General features: G+C 34.9%; 1 protein-coding gene across 4 annotated transcripts in view; it reads left to right on the forward strand.

Annotated features, from left to right (window-relative positions):
- Positions 1-23,065, forward strand: part of PUM2 (pumilio RNA-binding family member 2) — a 90,485-nt gene that overhangs the window by 26,563 nt on the left and 40,857 nt on the right. For all 4 annotated transcript variants that reach the window (XM_012653091.1, XM_012653093.1, XM_012653094.1 and 1 more), the window contains exons 4-10: positions 1,623-1,810; positions 2,399-2,568; positions 5,490-5,760; positions 6,343-6,436; positions 12,950-13,075; positions 15,702-15,844; positions 17,698-17,836. In XM_012653091.1, the coding sequence (XP_012508545.1) occupies positions 1,623-1,810; positions 2,399-2,568; positions 5,490-5,760; positions 6,343-6,436; positions 12,950-13,075; positions 15,702-15,844; positions 17,698-17,836 (1,131 nt within the window). The remainder of the gene's footprint in view (positions 1-1,622; positions 1,811-2,398; positions 2,569-5,489; positions 5,761-6,342; positions 6,437-12,949; positions 13,076-15,701; positions 15,845-17,697; positions 17,837-23,065) is intronic.

Below are 23,065 nucleotides of genomic sequence, written 5' to 3' on the forward strand. Positions count from 1 at the left end.
TCAGCCTAGCTCACAGCAACCTCAAACTCCTGGGCTCAAGTGATGCTCCTGCCTCAGCCTCCTGAGTGGCTGGGACTACAGGCATGTGCCACCATGCCTGACTAATTTTTTTTCTATATATTTTTTAGTTGTCCAGCTAATTTCTTTCTATTTTTTTAGTAGAAACGGGGTCTCACTCTTGCTTAGGCTGGTCTTGAACTCGTGAGCTCAAATAATCTGCCCTCCTCAGCCTCCCGGAGTGCTAGGATTATAGGTGTGAGCCACTGCGCCCGGCCCCAAATTTATAATTTTAATTAATTCTTTGTACCCCTCCCTCCCAATTTAACTTTTAGCTGTATAGATAAAATTTTGAAGATGAATTTAGTATTATACCAGAAAACATGAGAAAATTAGAAATGAATGGAATTTCATTTGTTTACCTAACAGTTATTCAATGCCAAGCATGTACAAATATGAATAACACATTCCTTGTTCTAAAGGAGTTGTCATTCTAAGAAACATTATCTTGCCATAACTGCAGGAGACTTAATTATATACCATACCCCTCCTCAGCTGAACTGAACTACTTGAGATTGTCATTTTCATTATGTTCTCCTAGCACTTCTAGGCCTTTGAACATGCAGTTTCTATAAAGTGAAATGCCTCCCTGTACCCCTATTCCCCCCAATTTGCTTACTTTAACTTTTTATCTTTCATATTTAGCTTAAATATTATCTCCTTTGGTAGTCAATCTAAGACTGCTAGGGATTGATACCCCATCTTTCTGTTCCTATAGTATCAATACAAATCGAAGCATTTGTATTCTATTCTGATTAAACCTATAGTCTATTTGAGGGCAAAGACCATCTTGTTTGTTCTTGGATTCTCTGTGCATAGCTCAGTGCCTAGCATATGAGAGAGTAAATCAATATTCAAACTATGTAAATGCATGAGTGAATGATTGAATGAAAGGATATAATGAAATGAAAGTGTTGTAATTTGGCTTAACAAAAGTAGCATCATTTCAAAATTACTATAGTTAATAAAATTATGCTTCTATGATAGTTCATCCCAGGTAATTTAAAACTATGCTTCTATGATAGTTCATCCTAGGTAGTTTAAGGGCTAGACAGACCTGAATTCTGTGGTATTAGTGATTTTTCCAAACTCATTTCATTTCTGTTTATAGTGTTAAAGCCATGTGTTCTGATCTCTCCAGCCCATAACTGTGAGCTTGAGAAGTGCTTCTGCCAATTTGGAAGAAGTTATTTTTATTCTTCTAGATTTTATCCCTGAAGGTTTTTTTTATGAATTGTTATGTTGTGAATCACTGAAAGATGGTTAACTTTAACATGATTCTTACAAGCAGCTGAGCCTTCAGGTTAATGTTTCTACCTTCGTTGACCTTTTTAGTTTGACTGCTCTTTACAAAGGTTTTTACCTGTTTATTACCAAATGGCTCTTTCCTTCTGTACTCCAGCCAGTGAGTCTCAACAGAATGAAGAGCTTTCTATAAAAATTAGTAATAACATTCAAAATAAAACAATATGCTGATTTTTTTGTACTGTGTATATTAATTTGTGTAACTACATTTTGTTTCATAAAATGTAGAAATATATAATTATATCCTTTCTTCCAAACAGACCATTCAATGTCCCAGCCTATTATGGTACAGAGAAGATCTGGACAGGGTTTTCATGGAAACAGTGAAGTAAATGCAATACTGTCTCCGCGATCAGAAAGTGGAGGCCTTGGTGTGAGCATGGTAGAATATGTATTAAGTTCTTCTCCTGCTGATAAATTGGATTCTCGATTTAGGAAGGGAACTTTTGTAAGTATTTTGAATAAAGAAATATTTAATATTTGCTTGATAGTTACTTGGTTTTATTTTATTTTTAAGTCAGGTTGTCCCTGTCACCCCTTCCTAGAGTTAAAAGAAATTTTATAGCTATTTGTGCTCTTGTTTTCTTCACTTGGCCACTTCTCGAAATACATGGAATGATAGAACTGTTAGAAATATTTATGATCTTAACCATGTTACAAAAATCAAGCCATATTAATTTTTAAAAATAATTTGCAAAATTAAAATTGCTTACTCCTGGTAGTGCTTGATGAGAAAATAACTAAACAAAACTGTGTATGCATTAAACTAAATAGAATATTAATCTAGTTTGTGGTGTTAACTGCTTTTCAGCACCGCTATAGTTAAGGTTGCCTTAGCCCTTCTGTTATAAATCACTAGTTGGTACTCAAATTTTTGGCTTTTGATAAATTAGTTGACTACAAAATTAAAATAAGATTCAATGCTTCTATTGTTTACATGCACTGTGGTGTAGTTTTAGGTCACCTTATGGTGCCTTTTTTGTTTTGTTTTGTTTTCTATTAACTATTCAGAATCAAACAGATTCTTTTTCTTCAGGGCACTAGAGATGCTGAAACAGATGGACCTGAGAAAGGAGATCAAAAAGGCAAGGCTTCTCCATTTGAGGAGGACCAAAACAGAGATCTTAAACAAGGAGATGATGATGATTCTAAAATAAATGGCAGAGGTTTGCCAAATGGAATGGATGCCGATTGCAAAGATTTTAAGTAAGATTTTAACTTTCTAAAGAAGAAAAGCATATTTCTGTAGGGATTATTACTGTTAGTTGATGTGACTCACTTAGACATTTTTCCAGTTTAGGTTTATTTCCTTTGCACCTTGTGTTAATCTAGACAAATAATTTTTTAAAAAAGAAAAATTAGTGATTGAGCCATTTTTAAAATAATCTTCAAAACTGTCTCTAAAACAGTACATGCTGTTGAAAGAGTAATGTTAGAAGCTGCTGTTACTTTTCTGCTAAAATGGTAGTCTAAATTTAAACTTTCCTCTGTGCTCTGATTTAGTGGAGGTTTAATCTGATTTTTTTCCTCCTTGGGGTTGCTTTTGAGCACCTTTCAGTGGAGTTTTTCCTCTTCTTCTACCCCTGTATTTATTCCCTGCCTTCCATTTAACTTTAATTTTAGAAATGAGATAAATTAGCTTAGGTGCAGTGATGTGTATTACAAGTTTATGCTAATTCCTGATATTGTTCCTGCATATAGGAAATGGGGAGCATATTAGAGACTTCAAAAAAATTAGCTTTAAACTCAGAGTTCTTTCAGTTGCCCTTTTTTTGGCAATTAAATAAGAATTTTCTTTTAGTTTTTGGTCTTAGATTAGACAGTGTACATTTATCTACATGTTAGGGAGTTGTTTCTTTATGTTGATTTCCTGTACTTCATATTTCAGTAATGAAATGCTTTGGAGCCTATCCCTGAAAATGAGCTGTTTCTTTCAGGTCTTGTGAACCATGGAATCTTAGATAAAAGAGTATAGGTACATGGTGGGGGGTATATTTTTACATTTATTGCTTTTAATTATTAAAAGCAGAGCAACAATGCTTCTTAAAAACAGTGCCATTTCTATCTGTTCTGAGTGCAAAAAAGCATCCAAAACCAGTAAACCTCTTTTGATAAGAAATAAATTTAATGTTATTCAGTTTGTTTTAGAACCTTATCCTGATCTTGTTCTTCTGCTATTGCCTACCCTAAGTTGTAGTCAAGAACATGCATTTAAAACTTAACCTAATTATAAACCCTTCAGAGTATGCATTTATAATTGAAGTGTTAATACACCATTAACTATAGCAAGAAAATAGCACCACTGATAGCATAATGATTTTTGTTTCCTAATATGTCCTCTGGTTTTTGCTATATGTTATTTCCTGTGAAAGGTTATACTTCTCTCCTTAAGCTATTAATATGAAATTAATGTTTATTAGCATTCTAATTTTATTCCATTAAGATTTAGATACATGTTTGAAACTATTAATTAGATACAATATTAGTTACTACTTGACAGTGTAAAACTGTTTCAACAGAATAGCTGTGGCTGTATAATCACTGTGCCAGCACATCATTAGTAATATACAGTAACTGGTACATCATCCATATATACATTACTGGAGTAGAACGGATATGTATGAAAGAACTATGGGGGCTTTCTTTCTTTTTGTTGTTTTTTTTTTTAATTGGCCGATTTCAAAGAAGATCCTTTAAGTTTTATTTTTTCTTCCCATATGTCCTGAATATAATGAACCTTTGGAATGTTCATGTGCAAAATTGGGAGTAGCTAAAGGGAAAAGAAGTTTGAAATCTTCTAATGTTGCAAGGACAGTGGTTTTTGTTTTGTTTTGTTTCTAAATACAATGTAAGTTAACTTAAATATCTGGAGAACAAGTCTTAAAATCAGGGAATTGCTTTATAAACAACTCTGTACATGTTAGCAAATTTTTCCAATGTGGAGCACCTGAAGTTGGGGACAGAATTAGATGTAACCACTGGCATTAAATGCCAGATAAAAGTTAATGCCATTTACTTAATGTACTTATGATTGAATATACTATGAATGCCTGGTTACTCTGAACAATAAATGAGTTCTTGTAAGGGAAAGGAACGTATGTAAATATTTTTGTAGAATAAAAGACTTCAGATGAGCATCAGTTATGTCTAGAAATAAGGTCAAAACAATATTTACACCATGAAGGATGATAATGAAAAGACAATACTTAAAATCCAGTCCAATCCTCATGAATTTCTTGTAAAAAAAAATTAAGGAGACCATACAGTAGAGAAAATTTTTTTTTTTTTAAATATAGAATATACCTTTCATGCTGTGTGTACTTAATTTCTGATAAATATGTTACATATTTCTTTCTGATGGTTTAAACTGAAACAATTTGATATGAGGATGGTTTTTGGAGAGTTGTCATAAAGGGCTTTCACAAATTGTTGTTTTGTTCTTATTAGTTGGAACCAGAAGGTCATCTCCTCGATCTCTTCAGTAATGAAACTGGGGCTTCAAGAATGAAATGATTTGCTTGAAATCTTACTTAAAGGACAAGAGTCAGGAGTTAGCCTTTTGTTTTAGTTCAGTGGCCTTTTTTGTTATGTCCCACATTTTACTTCCTTAAGTGATGAAGACCGTAACGATCTCTTATGGCCAGGTTTTTTCCTTAAATATTATTAAACAAGATGTTATGGCAAAATTATGTGCTGGTGGGCAACATAGTAGTATGGTGGGGTAGGTTTTGGTATTGAGCTTTCAAACCATATTTACTACTTAATAGTCTGCTTTTCCTACTTAACTGTTAATTTTGTCTGTGGTTTGAAGCAGGTTTCTAGTAGTATAAACCTAAGTTGTGATATTGGCCAATTTTCTTATCTGTAAATTTGAGTTAAATCTTTATGCTATTCGAATTGAGGAGTGTAGTCATTAGTAATATTTTTAAATACCTTCAAACCATGACAATTCTTAAGATGAAAGTTATATTAAGTAGAGCAAAATGTGATAAAGTGGCATGGTTAGTGACCCAGAATGCCTTATTTATTGTATTTATCACCATTTGTTTTCCTGATTTTTCTACTTTCCCGTTTTACCTTTCAACTTGTTACTTTCACTTAAAATCTTTTCTATTTTCTTCATGTAGTCGTACTCCTGGAAGTCGACAAGCCTCTCCAACTGAAGTAGTTGAGCGCCTGGGCCCCAATACTAATCCCCCAGAAGGATTGGGGCCTCTTCCTAATCCTACAGCTAATAAACCACTTGTTGAAGAATTTTCAAATCCTGAAACTCAGAATCTGGATGCCATGGAACAAGTTGGTCTGGATTCCTTACAGTTTGACTATCCTGGTAATCAGGTACCAATGGACTCTTCAGGAGCTACTGTAGGCCTTTTTGACTACAATTCTCAACAGCAGGTAAAGCATACTCTTTCTTTAAGAAGTTCCTCGTAACTGTATACTGGTATAGCTTGAAGTACTATGAGATATTTGATTGACATGAATGATAAGGGTTCTCTTTTTTTTTTTTGAGACAAAGTCTCACTCAGTTGCCCGGGCTAGAGTGCCATAGCGTCAGCCTAGCTCACAGCAATCTCTCACTCCTGGGCTCAAGCGATCCTCCTGCCTCAGCCTCCCTGGTAGCTGGGACTACAGGCACACACCACCGTGCCCAGCTAATTTTTTCTGTTTTTAGTTGTTTGGCTAATTTCTTTCTATTTATAGTAGAGACGGGGTTCTCGCCCTTGCTCAGGCTGGTCTTGAACTCCTGAGCTCAAGCAATCCTCCCGCCTCGGCCTCCCAGAATGCTAGGATTACAGGGTTGAGCCACCGCACCTGGCCTTAATAAGGGTTCTTGAACACTTAATATTTTATTGATTGAAATGTCCTGGTGATAGTTGAGAATGTGCTTCAGATAAGTGTTTAAAACAATTTATTCAAAACTTTCTAATTAGAAATGAAATGTTTTGACACTAATCTTTGTATTATTTTCCCTAATAGCTCTTTCAGAGGACTAATGCACTAACAGTTCAGCAGTTAACTGCAGCTCAACAGCAGCAGTATGCATTAGCAGCAGCTCAGCAGCCACATATAGGTGAGTCTTCATAAGTTCCCATTTTGACTAGAGTTAAAGACTGTAAGAAAAATCTTGTTTTTAGAAAAAATCTTGTGTTTAGAATGTTTCATTTTTCATTTGCTGATTGGTAATATTTTGTTACTTTTTCAAATACCTTACTGAGATCAAAGAGTAATAGATTATATCACAGGAGTACTAATTAGGGAAGAATTATTTCTCGTTATTACTTGCATCACTGGTTAAGTAAAAATCTATAGCTTGATAAAAGTTGTCAGTGCTTAGAATTTTTTCCAACGTGAAGTTGAGAATCAAACACCTAGAAATTCAAATGTAGTTATTTGTGTTCATTATCAAATCAGAATGTTCATTTAAAAATTGTTTTGAAATAGGAATCCCAAGAAAATTTCTTAAAAATATTTTCTTCCTTCATTAAGTTATTTGGTCTTTGCCCTTTAGTCTTTACTATTAAATATAATGTGAATTTTTACTGCTATTGGGGGTTTTTTGTTTATTTTTGTTTATTGCTGCCCCCCCCAGTATAAATCTTTATTGTTTGTTAATACAAATCAATCTTGCTGGTAGCCATTTCGTAATTAGTTTTATTAGGTTTTTTTCCCCCTACCAACTGTTTTCCTGACCCTTCCGTTGGTAGAAAATGGAATAAAATAAGTTGAATACAATTTTTATAAAAGGTTTTATTTTGAAATAATTATAGACTCACATGAAGTTGCCAAGAGTGCAGAGGGGTTCCCCATATTGTTTACCCCGTTTCCCCTAATGGCTACATCTTAAATAATTATAGTATTAATACAGTATCAGGAGCAGTATTATGACATTGATGGCAGTATATATAGTTTTGTGTCATTTTATTTCATGTAGATTTGTGTAAGCATTGTTTTGCCTATCCGATTTTGGTTAAACTTAATTCCCAGTTAGAAAAGGTGTGAATACTCAACTTCAGAGTTGAGGAGGAGGGGGAGGATATACTAAGTTGGTTCTCTTTCCCTTAACTTTGTATTCTTTTATGTCAATGAAGTGAGGCTTCTTAGGTCCCAAATTTTATTTTTGGTTTTAATCAAAGATGTCTACATTTATAAATGACTTCTAATAGCAGCATTCACTCTTGCCCTGTTTCTTTCCTCTTTCTCCCTAATTCCCTTTATCCCTGTACTTTTTCCATCTGTCGTCTCATTGTTAGAAATGTGCTGATTCCTCTCTATTTATGGGCCAGTACAAGTTTTTATTTCTTGAGACTTTATGACATATTTTAGTATCTGATAGGCTAATACACCTATTACTCTTCTATTTTTTTGAGGTTTGCTTTTTCTCCCCCACCCCACCCCCATGTAAACTATGTAAACTACAGGGATTAGTTACTTTTTCATATGAACTTTCATATGAATCAGTTTATCTACTTCCAAAAGATTGGGTTGCATTTTGTAATTTACTTAGGGAAAACTGAATCTTTATGACATTAATTAATTATTCTTATCCAAGGCATGGTATGTCTACTTTTGTTTAGGTCTGCTTTAGTGTCATTTATGAGTGCTTTAAAGTTTTTCTCATTAAGTTTCTGTATTTCTTGATGAGCTTATTTTATGTATTTTATGTTTTATTATTATTGAAAATGGCCTCTTTCTTATCTTTCCTTATAGCTTTAAATTGCTATCTATGAAAGCTCTTGAATACCATATAGATTTTGTGAAATGTTTTTTAATAATTATACTTTCATCTTGGAATAAAAAAGACTTTATTTTTATTCTTTTAACATGTACTTTCAATTTGCTAGTGTTCTATTTAGTATTTTTGCATCAATACATATAAGTGAAATTAGTCCCTTGGTTTGCTTTGTGTGTATTTGCAGTTTTTGTCAGGTTTTGTGTCAAGATACTTCATAAAAAGAATTTTAGAAATGATTCATTTTTAATGCCTTAGAGTATATTAAGTAGCATTGGACTTACATAATCTTTAAAGAAAGGGCAGAACTTTTTTGTGAAACCATCTTGACATCTCAGTGCAGATAAACTTGAAAACCTAAATAAAATGGAAGTATTTCTGTGAAAGCATAATATGTCAAAATTGACCTCACATTTAAATCTTAGTTCCACAGTTAAGTGTATTCCTTGTTGACAATCAATTCTTTTTAATCCAAGTTTGCCCAGTCATCTGTTGGCCAGTAGCTCGTTTAGAGTAGCACTGTACAATAGAATTATAATATGTACCACATAATATTATTTAGTAGGCATATTTTTAAAAATAAGAAATAGGTGAAATTAACTTGAATAATATTTAACTGATACTCAAAATATCATTTCAAAAATGTAATCAGTATAAAACTTACTAATGAGAAGTTTCACATTCTTTTCTTCATATTAAGTCTTTGTAATCAGATGTATATTTTCCTACTTGAGCTGATCTCAAGTCAGACTAGTCACATTTTAAATGCACAGTGGCTGTATGTGGCTAGTAACTACCATGTTGATCAGTGCAGCTCCAGAAGATTTCTATAAGTGGGGTTGACAAACTCTTTCTATAAAGGGCCAGATAGTGAATATTTTAAGCTTTGAAGGCTATATGGTTGCAGTCACAACCAGTCAACTCTGCTGTTACAGCGTGACAGTGGTCATAGATGCATATAAATGTATATTTCTGTGGTCCAATACAGCTTTTCATATGGATACTAAAATTTGAATTTCATATAATTTCCATGTATTGTTTTTCAACCATTTAAAAATGTTAAAATTGTTTTTTGCTAGTTCATACAAAAATAGTTTACAGGCTAGACTTGGCCCATGGGCTTGGCCAGAGATAATAGATGCCATAGAACAAAAAAACAACAGGATTGTGTAGGTACTTGGGGAATGTTTGCAGTACAAGAAATTGAGGGAAAATCCATAGGAATAAATTGGGAATAAAGCCATGTGACCAGCAGAGGGCTAGAAGAGGAATAAACAAACAAAAAGAGGGCCTATACATTGTGAAGATTGGAAATCATGTAAGAGTCCCCAAGCCACTAATAGAAGACTTGATTTAGAGATTTATGTAGTCAAGATAATCGTGATACCACCTGATGGATGGGTGAGTGCAAGAGAAACTCTCATGTAAGAGAGTGTTTCAGACAGAAATGACTGTACAAACAAGACAAGCCAGGAAAAACAGTAATATAACAATGTTTCAAGATGTATTAATAAGAGAACTTTAAAGTTCTGAAAAGAATTTAGCATATTAAGATGCTTAAGAGATAAAGAACTTAAGTCATCAGAGATCATCAAGAGGTCTTGAGAACAGAGTGATGTGGAAATGAACCATTTCAGGATCTTATAAATAAAAGTCATTGAAAAATAGTTCTCAGTGTGCTGCATAATTGACTGACTAACACCTAGGACTAAATGAACTAGAAAATAGAGAACGCTGAAATTACCCATAGTAATCAAGACATGAGAAATATAAAAGAGAAATGAAAAGCTATGGAAGTAGATTAGGGAATAACTAAAGATGTGCGAGGCATTTGTACAGTAACTTTCCCTGAAGTCTTGAATAAGTGGAGACACATACTTTTTTAAGAAAACTCAACATCGTAAGGATTTCAGTTTTCCCTAAATTAATGTGTGGATTTAATCTTGGTCAGAATTCCAACAGGTTTTTGTTTTGTTTTGTACTTTTTGAAACTTAAAAGCTTGATATTTGTTTCAGAAAAGTAAAATCAGAAAATTAGTGGAAAACTTAAGGAGGAGGACTTGTTCAACCATCTTTTAAAACAATTATTATTTACAGTGATTAGGCCACTCTGGTACCTGGCCTAAAAATACACCGGTGAACAAGTAGACCAGTGAACAAGAAGACTCTGAAATAGATTCTTGTGTGCATGCATGCTTGTTTGGGGTAGAGTGGTGGAATAAATTTTAATCTTCATTGACATGTCAGATCAGTGACAAAAGAATGATTATTTGGAAAATAGCTTGGAGATAATTAGTTCTTATTCCTAATGGATTGAAAACTTAAATGAGAAAAATAAAGGCACAAAAGATTGACACATTTCGCCTTGTTGATAGCCAAGGAACCGTAAATTAAGACAAAGTAGTTTGTTTTTTTTTTAAAAAATGTTGTACTTTGCCTATCACATTGGCAACTATTTAAAAACTTTGATAATGTCCTATTTTGGCAAGAGCGTGGCTTATATCCTCTTGATAGAGATGTAAATTGGTACATTATTCCTGGCAGATAATCTGGAAATGTGGATCAAGAATTTATGTTTTTACTCATTTAAGTGAATTTTCATAAGGATATAATAATGCAGAGACCTGTGTAGTTAAAACATAATAGCATTATTTATAGCAAAAGATCATGAACCATCCAAATATATATTACTAGAATGATTAAATCACATCCCCTCTCTATAGTAGAATACACATTACACAGTCATTAAAAAGAATGAGCTAGATATGTATCTGTAGACAGAAATCTATGATTAGTAAGTGGGAAAAGCATGTTAAAATACCATTATAAATTAGAATATAAAATGTATAAGTAATATGTATTTAAAAATTGAGACAAACCAGTGTATCAGTAAAGCTTACATGAATACTTTCACTTTACATACTCCAATTGTATTTGAATTTTTTAAAAACAATCTCTTATCACAAAACCATAAAATATTATGGTTAAAAAATTATATGATTATATGATTAAAAATTATATGATTAAGAAATTATATCCTGGTTTTTAGACTTTATAGTGGTATAAGTACAACATGAATACTAATACATGATTTTTTATTCTTGTGATAAAGATATTTCATGATAGATGAACCTGACAGGAATCTTAACTTTTGACCTAGGGAATAGTTAAGAATGTAACTCTGAGCAAATGACTTTAAAACACAAAGATTTTATTGACGTTTAATTCATACTTCCTTTATAAAAAGCAGATTTTTCAAAATGGCTATGTTGTATCTAGGCATAAAATTAAGTTCGTTGTGACTTGTATTTTTGAAAATTAAATAGATTATATAGAAAGTGATAAATAGAAAAATTGAGTACAATATAGAGTACATTGGAACTTCATAAAGATAAATTTTTTTCTGTAAGACTTCTTTGTAGCATATACGTATGTATATGGACACTAGGTTGAAGTAAAATGTATGTCATAGAGTGGATCATAGTCAAAAACTTGGAAAGCTACTATAATACAGTTTTAAAATATTTTGTGAATCCTGATTTTAAGGCCTAGACTTTAAGATATATATTCCTTTAGAATACTTTTTAAAAAATTGAACCTTTTTTATCTCCTTTAACTTTAAAAAGATTCCATTCTTGTTCATGATTTTCTTTCTTTTTTTTTTTTTGGGCAGTGATGCAGCTCACTGCAGCCTCAAACTCCTGGGCTCTAGCGATCCTCCCACCTCAGACTTCCAAGTAGCTGGAACTTACAGGCATGTGCCACCATGCCAGCCTTCCTGCTTCCCTCCCTCCCTCCCATCTCACTGTGTTGCCCAGGCTGGTCTTGAACTCTCGGCCTGAAGCAATCCTCCCACTTGGCCTCCCAAAGCACTAGGATTAGAGGTGTGAGCCACTGCACCCAGCCTTGGTTACGATTTTCTTACCTTCCACTTGCCTCAGTTACTTCCCAAAAGAGACAGTCCTAGCAACACATTTTCAAAGTAATTTTTTCAGTAACTGGTTGAAAAGTTTATACAGTGATTCCTCAGTACCTGGGAGTTTCTTCTTTCTTTAATGAGTAATGCAAACGTAGTACTTTTAAATCTTGTTTAGACTTTACTGAATCCAGATAGGCATGTGTTAGACTCAGATGTGGGCTTAAAGTCACTCTCCTTTAAGCTTTTTCTTGTTTCCCTATTGCCTGCAGGGTAGAGTCCAAACTACTTAATATGAGCCAGGAAGCTCATTAGCCTTCATTCTGGTTTATTTTATCTTCTGTCGTACCCCATCTTTTCCACCCACCCCTTCCAAAGTTTGTTAGATCTCCCACCAATGTGCCCAGAGTGCTCGTTATACTGTATTCTAATTGCTGATTGATCTGTTTTTCTCACTAGGGTGCTTTGTGAGGGCAGATTATATCCTCTTTCCTCACTGTTGAATTCCTAGCACATAGTATATCTTAATAAAAATTGAATGAAAAACTATTATTGAACAGTAGTAATTTTAGCTCTAACATTTATTATGTCTGTTGTATGCTAGTGGTATGTAGTCGTTTCATATTCAGTATCATTTAATTCTCAAAAAAATCCTACATCGATAACTCGTTCCTCCTATATTCAGTTGGTTTACATTTCAGTTTTGTAGTTTTAGAAATCTTACATTGTCAACCATGAATCTCCATTTTAATGACCAATTCCATTTCTTAAACTAAAAACTTAGAGTCAGTATTACATGCCCAAGATTACTGAGCAAAAATTTGAACTATTGTCTGCTCCCCCACTCCACTCCAGATTCGGAGTAGAAATGTTTTTACCTAATGAAGAAAATCATACTTTACATTTTTATTCATCATTTCTCCCTCTTTTAAATATAGCTGGTGTATTCTCAGCAGGCCTTGCTCCAGCTGCATTTGTGCCAAATCCATATATTATTAGTGCTGCTCCTCCAGGGACCGATCCGTATACTGCAGCAGGATTGGCTGCAGCAGCAACATTAGCAGGTAACTTACTGTTCATCCTTGTGGCTTTTTGGTTTTAATTCTGTTGTAAGCTTTATTTTTATCTATTTGAGCAATTTGAAATTCCTAGGAGATTCTGAAGGATTATCCAGAATGAACTGAAGTTTCCAGGGAGTTATTTTTCAACTGTAATGCTACAGGGGAAAGTTTAAGCGATAACTCTTTCCTCCTATACCCTATTGGTTTACATTTCAGTTTTGTAGTTTTAGAAATCTTACATTGTCAACCATGAATCTCCATTTTAATGACCAATTCCATTTCCCTGAGAGACATGCAGAGTTACTTCTCGGAAAATAAATTGGAGAGGCCGGGTGCGGTGGCTCACACCTGTAATCCTAGCTCTCTGGGAGGCCGAGGCGGGCGGATTGTTTGAGCTCAGGAGTTCGAGACCAGCCTGAGCAAGAGCGAGACCCCGTCTCTACTAAAATTAGAAAGAAATTAATTGGACAACTAAAAATATATAGAAAAAATTAGCCGGGCATGGTGGCGCATGCCTGTAGTCCCAGCTACTCTGGAGGCTGAGGCAGTAGGATCGCTTGAGCCCAGGAGTTTGAGGTTGCTGTGAGGTAGGCTGATGCCACGGCACTCACTCTAGCCCAGGCAACAGAGTGAGACTCTGTCTCAAAAAAAAAAAGAAAAGAAAAGAAATTGGAGGTAGGTGGTGTGAATGCCCAGGTCAGGGATAGCATAAGATACAAAGACCTTCAGCAGTCCTGAGAAAATGCGTATCTAAAAAGTTTCTCGAGCAATGTTCAAGTGGTACAAGCAACTCGGGGACAAAAAGTTAGCGTAGAGTTGAAAAAACTTATTAAAAATTGTCAAAGCCTGAGACCATCACTCAAAATCTGAAATAAAAACCAAAACTGAATTTATTGCTTATTTAAGCAAAAGTTGTGTGCTGGTCACTCATGGTCTTATTGAACAAAACAATATGCTGATTGTAATTAGAGTTTTTGGGAAGAGTTTGTGTTAGGTTGAGTTAGTTACAGAGACAGAAATGGGTTAGTCTCAGGTGTGGTTTGTGTTGGTTATACAGGCAAGAATTGATTTATGTCAGCCTTAGAATTGTGTTCACTGAAATGTGTCTGCTGGTAGGGTGACTTTAAAAACTTAAGGCTGTCAGGGATATCTACACTAAGATGATTATCACTAATCAGACAGTTTTTGTTTGTTTGTTTTTTTTTTTTTTTGGAGACAGTCTCGCTCTGTTGCCTGGGCTCAAGTGCTGTGGCATCAGCCTAGCTCACAGCAACCTCAACCTCCTGGGCTCAAGGGATCCTCCTACCTTAGCCTCCTGAGTAGCTGGGACTACAGGCAAGCGCCACCATGCCCAGCTAATTTTTTCTATTTTTAATTGTTTGGCCAATTTCTTTCTATTTTTAGTAGAGATGAGGTCTCGCTCTTGCTCAGGCTGGTGTCGAACTCCTGACCTCGAGCCATCCTCCCGCCTCAGCTTCCCAGAGTGCTAGGATTACAGGCGTGAGCCACCACGCCCAGCCTGATTTTTTTAAAAAAAAATTTTTGTAGAGATAGTGTCCTGCAGTGTTGCTCAGGCTGGCCTTAAGTGATCCTCTTGCTTCAGCCTCCAAAAGTTAGAGGCGTGAGCCACCACACCTGGCCTAAAGCTTTTATTTTACTGATTCAGTCAAATATACCAGGCTTTATTTTCTTACGGAACTAAGTGAAACCAATATGGAAATTAAGATGTTTGAAACTTTCACTGATAAAATTTTAGGGCATGTCTGTTGTATCAGGAATCATCTGACATTTTATTCATTGCTTTAATGGTGGGGCTTATTTTTTATAATACTATTTATTCTCCAGGAATCAAATATTATCTTGAATAAAGTAGAATAGAGCAGGAACCATTCATACAGCATTTCCTGGTTTGCTTTCTTACCTTTGCTTTCCTTTGTTCTTACATTATCTAGTTCTTTGTCTTGACTCACTAGTCTCATTTTCCTAACCACATAAACACTGATATCTCATTTGTTTTCATATAATTTTCGGTTGCTTTGTGAGAATTGTGACTAGTGCTGTTTCAAATGTGAAGAATATTTTAAAATAAAATTTACAGTTCAAATACTGTTGTAGCAGGCTTGGTACCTGAATGTTCCCTAGTTTTGTGTTACAGATTGTAAAGCAAAAGATTTTTTTAAAAAAATTATAATTCATTTGAATGGTCAACATATTCTCTTTATAAGAGAAGTGATGAATTGAGCATAAGAAATCTTATAGTTTTATGGTATCTAACATTCCCTGATTGTATTACCTGTATTTGTCAGTATCAGATCCATAAATAGGCATTCATTAAATGTTGAATGGATGGTTAAATGTCCAGTCACTCCATTGATGGCCTTGAATTTTGCTTTAAGATGACTGGTGTCACTCCTGAGCACTTTAATAATAATCCATACCTGGATGATGCTTGTTTCCTAAAGAATCAAAAAAAATAGAGTATGGAAGTGTACTGGGTAGAAGATTATAAGGACATGTTCTGCTTTAAGTCTTATGCCTGTCCCCTTTTATAATCAAATGGTAACCTCATGTAGCTGTAAAATCTAGTGACTCTTCTTTTTTTGGGGGGTGGTTTGGGTGTGGGGTTTAGGTCCAGCGGTGGTTCCACCTCAGTATTATGGTGTTCCATGGGGGGTGTATCCAGCCAATTTATTTCAGCAACAAGCTGCCGCTGCGGCAAACAACACAGCCAATCAGCAAGCAGCATCACAAGCTCAGCCTGGACAGCAACAGGTAGGCCTTTTTTCTTTAGTGTCTTTGAAATTAAATAGATTCTTTGAAATTCTATGAGCTCCTGGTGTTGAAGATTTGTGTCCTTTTTCTCTTTTGTTTCCTCAATATATAACATGGTACCTGGCGTATAGTTGGTACACACGTTATTTATTGCATGGGGTTCCCCCCCAATCAGTATTATATATATTTAAAGATTTGGTGTATTCCATTTCTGTGTTTCTGTTATTTTGCTGTCTTGAAATTTGTAGCAATTTTAAAAATTTCATCACTTCTTTAGAAGTATGCTAATGTTTCTACCAAAATAATTGTCCCTTCATTTTTCTCCAAGCATTTAAATTACAATTTTAAATGTTAACCGAATATGTTTTACTAAAGGTTAGGTTTAATTTTTTCAAAAAGGAAGAAAATGTTTGTTACAAATTTTTTTTAAAAAATTTTCAGCCTTTTCCCTCCCTCCTCCTTCTTTCCCACTTTCTTTTTTTTTCCTTTTTTCTTTTGATAGGGTCTTGCTCTATCACCCAGGCTAGTGCAGTGGCCTCATCATAGCTCACTGCAACCTCAAACTCCTGAACTGAAGCGATCCTCCTGCCTCAGCCTCCTTAGTAGCTGGGACTACACGCAAGCACCACCATGCCTGGCTGATTTTTCTCTTATTTTGTAGAGATAGGTCACATTCTTACTCAGGCTGGTCTCGAACTCCTGGCCTAAAGCAATCCTCCCAACTCAGCCTCCCAAAGATCTAGGATTACAGGCATCAGCCACTGCCCAGCCCTCAGCCCTTTTCAAAGAACTAGCTTGATAATTGTAAAAAACTGTCGTGATAAATGTCAAAATTCTGGCTGTCACATTCATCATATTTATATCAAAGATGCAACTTAATGACAAGTATGGTGTTGCTTACTTGGCAGTTAAACTTCATTCTGAATTTCCTTTATTATATTATATTGAAATACCTCTAATACTATATTGGTGTTCTGTTGAAGCTGTCCTTTGGCTCAATCCTGGTACATCATAACACAGTGTTATTTAATAATTATTTTTTGTATGCCCTAAATCTATTGAAATTATTTTTTAATCTGTATCTTTGGGCAACTATAAAAATGTCATATTATTTTTTTTAAAACATGCTCCTCAGGAAAGTAAAATAGTACACATGTATGCTTGCATCCTGCTTGTCCTGAATTATTTTTATATTTCTGAAATTAATGATTAAGTTTACCATGCTTTTGTGTCATTACTATAACAGCTATGTGTTGTAAAGTAGTAAGACTTGACCAGCCTTAAGAGGTTTCACCTTGTTTTGATGTAATTTTGTTTTTTTGTTGAACTTTTTTGTTTAAAAGCAGCTTTTTATTTCATTAAAGCTTCTGAATTCTAAAAACTTAGTTTGATTTGAAATTTTTACTCTGCATCACTGTCTTATAACAAATTCATGCTTAATTTATTCCCTTAAGCTTCCTGTGTTTCAATTTTCAGCCATAGAAAATCATTTTAATAAAATCTAAATTTTTAAAATCTTTCACTTAAGATTTTGCCATTTGTCCCACTCTCAAATCTTTTTTTTATAGTACGTTGGTAAAGAGCACTCATATTAGAAATAATTTTTACCCAAAGACATTCTAAAACCTTCATGTTGCATTATAGATTGTCCTGGTTGTCAGGAGCCAGTCATTGTGTTTTTGATATTAAAGTATTTTGTAATTTTTTTAATGCTAAATCTACATTCCATTGCATATAACTGTTCAAAGACTATCAGACAGCTATTTGTGATATATACACAGCTGTCCAAGATAAATTTACTTATCTGTTATTTCATAATATCACTTTTTAAGAAAATCGTTTGACCTTTGTAGGTTCTCCGTGCTGGAGCAGGCCAGCGTCCTCTTACTCCCAATCAGGGTCAGCAAGGGCAGCAAGCAGAATCCCTTGCAGCAGCTGCAGCAGCAAATCCAACTTTGGCTTTTGGTCAGGGTCTTGCTACTGGCATGCCAGGTATTTAATTGGTTGTTTGTGGAAATCTGAATAGATTTTAATTGTTAAATGTAGACATTCATACTGGAGAGTGAAAAAATCAAGAACTGTATTTAAAATCTTGCCTACCTTGTAATAAATTATTTAGAACTTAGATGCAAATAGTTGAAATCAGTACCGTTTGTGAGAATTCATGACAGGAATGGCAAATATGTATCAGAATTCTCAATACAGCCATTTTTTTCGTACTCTGTTTTTGGCATAAACCACAGCATTTTTCCAGCTGAACCTAGCCAGGAAGTTTTAATACCATGCTTCAAGAAATAAAAGCAGTTGGTTAGAGTTGGCATGCAAGACAAAACCTGTTTGCCATTCCTGCCTTGTAAGAATAGTCGTTTAGTTAATGTTGAGAAGCTCGCAGCTAACATTTTCTACTTTGAGCATTGTTTAATCTTGGTTTGCCCATTTATAGCTTTTTTTTTTTTTTTTTTTTTGAGACAGAGTCTCACTCTTTTTGCCTGGGCTAGAGTGCCGTGGCGTCATCCTAGCTTACAGCAACCTCCAACTCCTGGGCTCAAGCGATCCTTCTGCCTCAGCCTCCCAAGTAGCTGGGACTACAGGCATGCACCACCATGCCCGGCTAATTTTTTCTATATATTTTTAGTTGTCTGATTAATTTCTTTCTATTTTTAGTAGAGACGGGGTCTCGCTCTTGCTCAGGCTGGTTTCGAACTCCTGAGCTCAAACAATCCGCCCGCTTCAGCCTCCCAGAGAGCTAGGATTATAGGCGTGAGCCACTGCGCCCGGCCCATTTATAGCATTTTAAACTATTAGTATTTATAACTTAATAGCAACAATGTTTGTTAAGTATCGGAAAGGCTAATGCATAGAAAATTAAAGTAGAAAATTCCTGCCAATTGCCACTGTACAACTTTTAGAAAAGGGCAACAAAGTAGATTTTTGTGGAACTAGATATAAAATCACTACATTAGTAACAATGGAGGAAGGAAGGGATTTTTCTCAAGCCGAAAAAGCAACACTTGTTTTGTTTTTAAACTGAAATTTAAAGGCTACATTTGAATGTCATAACTTCCCATTCTCTCCACTTCTGAAGACTCACTTTTTAAATATGCTATTTTTCACTTTTGATATATGAGTGGCTATTCCTATAACTATATATTGTTTACTTGTTAATCAAATGTGAATTCGTTTCCATTTAATTGTAAGGTAGTTAAATTTTTAAATTCATATCATTTAGGAAATGTGTTCAGTGTATTGGAAAGGATCATGACTTATATCATTGAAGGTTTCTTTTATGTATTAAGTGCTGGCAAATACTTCTCTATAAATATTAAGGATTTCTGTATCAATTGCATTCATTGTTTTCTCTCTGGAATTCTAAGATCTGGGTTTATTATCTTGTCTAGTCCACTGGATAAAGAGAAGATTTTCATGTTGCTGTCCCTGAAGTACAAATAGTATTAGAGTGGAGGGCATTCTCATTACTTTCTTTTTTTTACTCAAGCCATATATTTGCTCTCTGAAAGCTGCTGTTCTGGAGCCATTGTGAATTAGAGGCCTTGGCAAAAGTAGCCTTTTGAGAAGTGGACTGTGAAGCTAAAGTTGTAGGCAGGACTTAAAAGAAGTGAGCTAGGAGTTTTTGAGAGCCACTAAGAGACTATTTTGGGTTTTGGGGTTTTAACAACAGGGGAGAGGAGTTGTGGAGTACAACAGTCCTTCCTGCTTAACTAGTTTCTCAGTACAACCTGGAATTAAGAGAGTGCTTCCAGCCTGTGTGTGTTTTATGTTTCCTATAACTATTACTGATCTTTCTAGGCTGTTGATGCTGGTCCTGTTAACAACTTCTTATAAATACCTTGGCTCTCTTCATATTGAGCTCATAGTTTTCTTATCTTTCTTAAAAACGTCAAGGTATGTTGCTGTTAATTTTATCAGCTGTGGTCTTAGAATTTATTTTTGTATTCACTTCTTTCCATTGCATGAGAAAGCTCTGTTTCTTTCTTTCTGTTTTTGTTCAACAGTGAACTCTGTTGATGATTCTGAAAAAAAAGGAACCTTTTATACTGTATTTGTCTAAAAACAGTTGTATTTTGGAGTGATGATAAAAAAAAATAACTCTTTTAGGACATGTCATAAAGCAGATTGTTTTACTTAACCTTTCAAGCCAGAATCTTTAGTCCCTTTAGAAAATAAAAACATAATAACCAGTTTCTAAAAAAGGGCCTTCCTAGCATTAATATTTCTATATCTCAGTGCCTTGTGGGCTTTTCATATGATAGCTGATGCTGCCTTTACTTCATTCTGCCCAGGACTATGATGAAATAATTCTCATTTTCCATATCCAAATAGTTACAAACCTAATGAGCTCTGTTAAAAAGAACTCAAGAAAAATTGATGTTCCTTTCATTCTCACGTTTTTAACTCTTCCACTTACTATCTTTCTTCAGTTCTCAATATATCAAATTCCTGTTCGTTGTCCTATATTTAACTCTTACTGTTTCATCCTGTGTGCTGGTTTTCAGTCTTGTATCTTCAGTCTTTTCTCCTCTGCCACCTCCTTCTCTTCAACCGTTGTGGTAATCTTGCCTCTTCATCCTGTAAAGTTTTGTCTCTATTATGCTCCCTTTATGGACCACTTGTCAAAATTTACACTCTACCCCACACCTTTTAAGCGCGCCTCTCCATGATTTCTTTGCAGTAGCTCTAACATTACTTGATAATTGCAAATTATGACTTCCTCTCCTCCACCCTTATTTTTCTCAGTTTGTTGTATTTCACCCTGATACAACTCTCTGTAACTCCTTTCTCTTGTTACTTCTGTGATACTTTCCTCTCTTAGCTTTCCCACCTTTCTCATTGCTTTTTACCAGTGTTTGTTTCCTCTGTGTATGTCTTTAAGTGTAGAAGACAATCTGCCTTAATAACTACATGCTTTGGAGTCAGATCTGCTGATTTTTTACCATTTAGCAGTTGTATGACCTTGGCCAGGTCATTTTCCTCTTTGAATTTTGGTTTCAGTATTGGAAAAATGCAGATACTTTACATTTATTCTTTAGGAGAGTCTGTCTACTTTAACCATTTCAACTATCATCCCTATGAGTTTACATCTGCATCTTAGATTCTTTTGTGAACACCTAACGTCTACCTTTTGTACCAGACATTACCATGTGTGTGTTCCAGCCACTCCTCAAACTGAAAGTGTCAAAAAATGAACTCATCTCTCCAAATTTGCTTATTTTATTATTTGTCCTGTTTCTTTTTTTTCTTTTTTGATGAGACAGAGTCTCGCTGTTGCACAGGCTGGAGTGCTGTGGTGTCAGCCTAGCTTATAGCAACTTCAGACTCCTGGGCTTGAGCGATCCTCCTGCCTCAGTGTGCTGAGTAGCTGGGACTACAGGCATGTACCACCACATCCAGCTAATTTTTCTATTTTTAGTAGAGACGGGGTCTCACTCTTGCTCAAGCTGGTCGAACTCCTGAGCTCCAGCGATCCTCCTGCCTCGGCCTCCCGGAGTGCCAGGATTACAGGCGTGAGCCACCATGCCTGGCCTTAACCATTCTATCTTGTGTTCATTTCTTTTCTCTGCTATTCTTGTTTAACCTCAATCTTACCCTCTCACTAACTCTTTTTCTGCTAATCTCTTCAGTTCATTTCATCTTTTTATTCTCCTTTTAGGTACCCTTGACAAAAATACATGTCAGTTTATACCGTTCTGGTTCTTGCCACTTTATCTAGCCTCAAATTCTTTTTAACTTAATCTGTGACATGTCTCTATGGTCCTATGCTTTAACATAGTAGAGCACATACTGTTCTCCAAATACACTAGTACTTTTATGCCTCTAGTCCTAGCTCATGGTCTTCTTTAACTTAGAATACCTTTCCACAAATTTTAAACAGAATTGATGTATATAATTTTGCTTTCTAAAAATCTAGCTTTAAACATTTTGTGATTAACTTTACTTCTCATCTTTTAATACAATCTCTTTCGTGAAGCTTTCCCCAGTCTTTCTTTCCCGGTGCTCATTCATTAACTGCTTCTCCTCATTCTGCCTTCCTGTGGCACATTAGTTGCACCTTTCTTTAGTACTTCTGTCTGCCTTGCATTTCATTTAGCTATTTGTGGCCTATTTTCTCAGTTCTACAACACTTACTTGAACATGCTTAAACGTGGGAAATGTCTTTAAAGTACAAAGAGTTTTATTTCTCTCTCTGCAGGAAAGTTATTAGATATTAGATCAATGTTATGTCTTACGTAAGTGGCATCTTAGAATTAAGAAAATGGTGTATTTCCTTGTCTATTAGATTGCACAGTTCTTTAGTATGGGAACCATGCCCCCCTTTTTTTTTTTTAATTCCCTCTTTTCCCCACCCTTCATACACTGAACCACTCACAGACATTCCTAGTAACAAAAATATAGTACAATGGAAATTAGAAACTTTTGAACTGAATTATAGTGAAAACACTACATATTTAAGCTTGTGGACTGCAACTGAAACAACATAGAAGGAAACTATATAGGCTTAAATGGATACATTAGAAAAGAAGAAAGACTGGAAATGAGCTAAGCATTCATCTGGAAACTAAAGAGAGTAAGCCCAAAGAATGTAGAAGTAAGCATATAATAAGGCCGGAGCTGATGTAAATGAATTTGACAAACATACCACAAAAAGTATCAATTATCCTAAAAGTTACTTTAAATCAATCATAAGCTGTAATATTAGGAAAAATCTTGTGTTAGTTAAAAAAATGTAGACTGAACAAATGCATTGTGATGTCTATCTTTACAGTAAATAGTAACTCCATTCTTTAATACTTAAGCCAAAAATAGGAGCAGTTCTTTACTCCTTTTTTTTTCTTCCCTCCACACACCACATTCAGTCTCAACAAATCCTGCTGGCTCTCAGAATTCAACTACCTTTCTACTTCTACCTCTTCTACTCTGACCTGGTTACCATTACATCTCACCTGGATTAGTTTTCTGTCTGTGTTCCCATATTTCATCTTGCCTCTTCTTTGTACCCCACAGAATGTGTTCTCTTTACAGTAGCTAGGAGGGAAAACAAAGGCACAATAACTCACTCCTCCTAAAAACCCTCTAATGGTTTCCTAATGTTTTAGAGTAAAGTTTGAATTCTTACAGTGGCCTATAAGAATCCGGCCCCTTTGTTATACAACTTATTTTCCCTTTGTCTCTGTTTTGGCCATACTGGTTTACTTTCTGTTCCCT

This window comes from Propithecus coquereli, unplaced genomic scaffold, assembly GCF_000956105.1.
Source record: "Propithecus coquereli isolate 6110/MARCELLA unplaced genomic scaffold, Pcoq_1.0 Scaffold41, whole genome shotgun sequence".
NCBI classification, from domain to species: domain Eukaryota; kingdom Metazoa; phylum Chordata; class Mammalia; order Primates; family Indriidae; genus Propithecus; species Propithecus coquereli.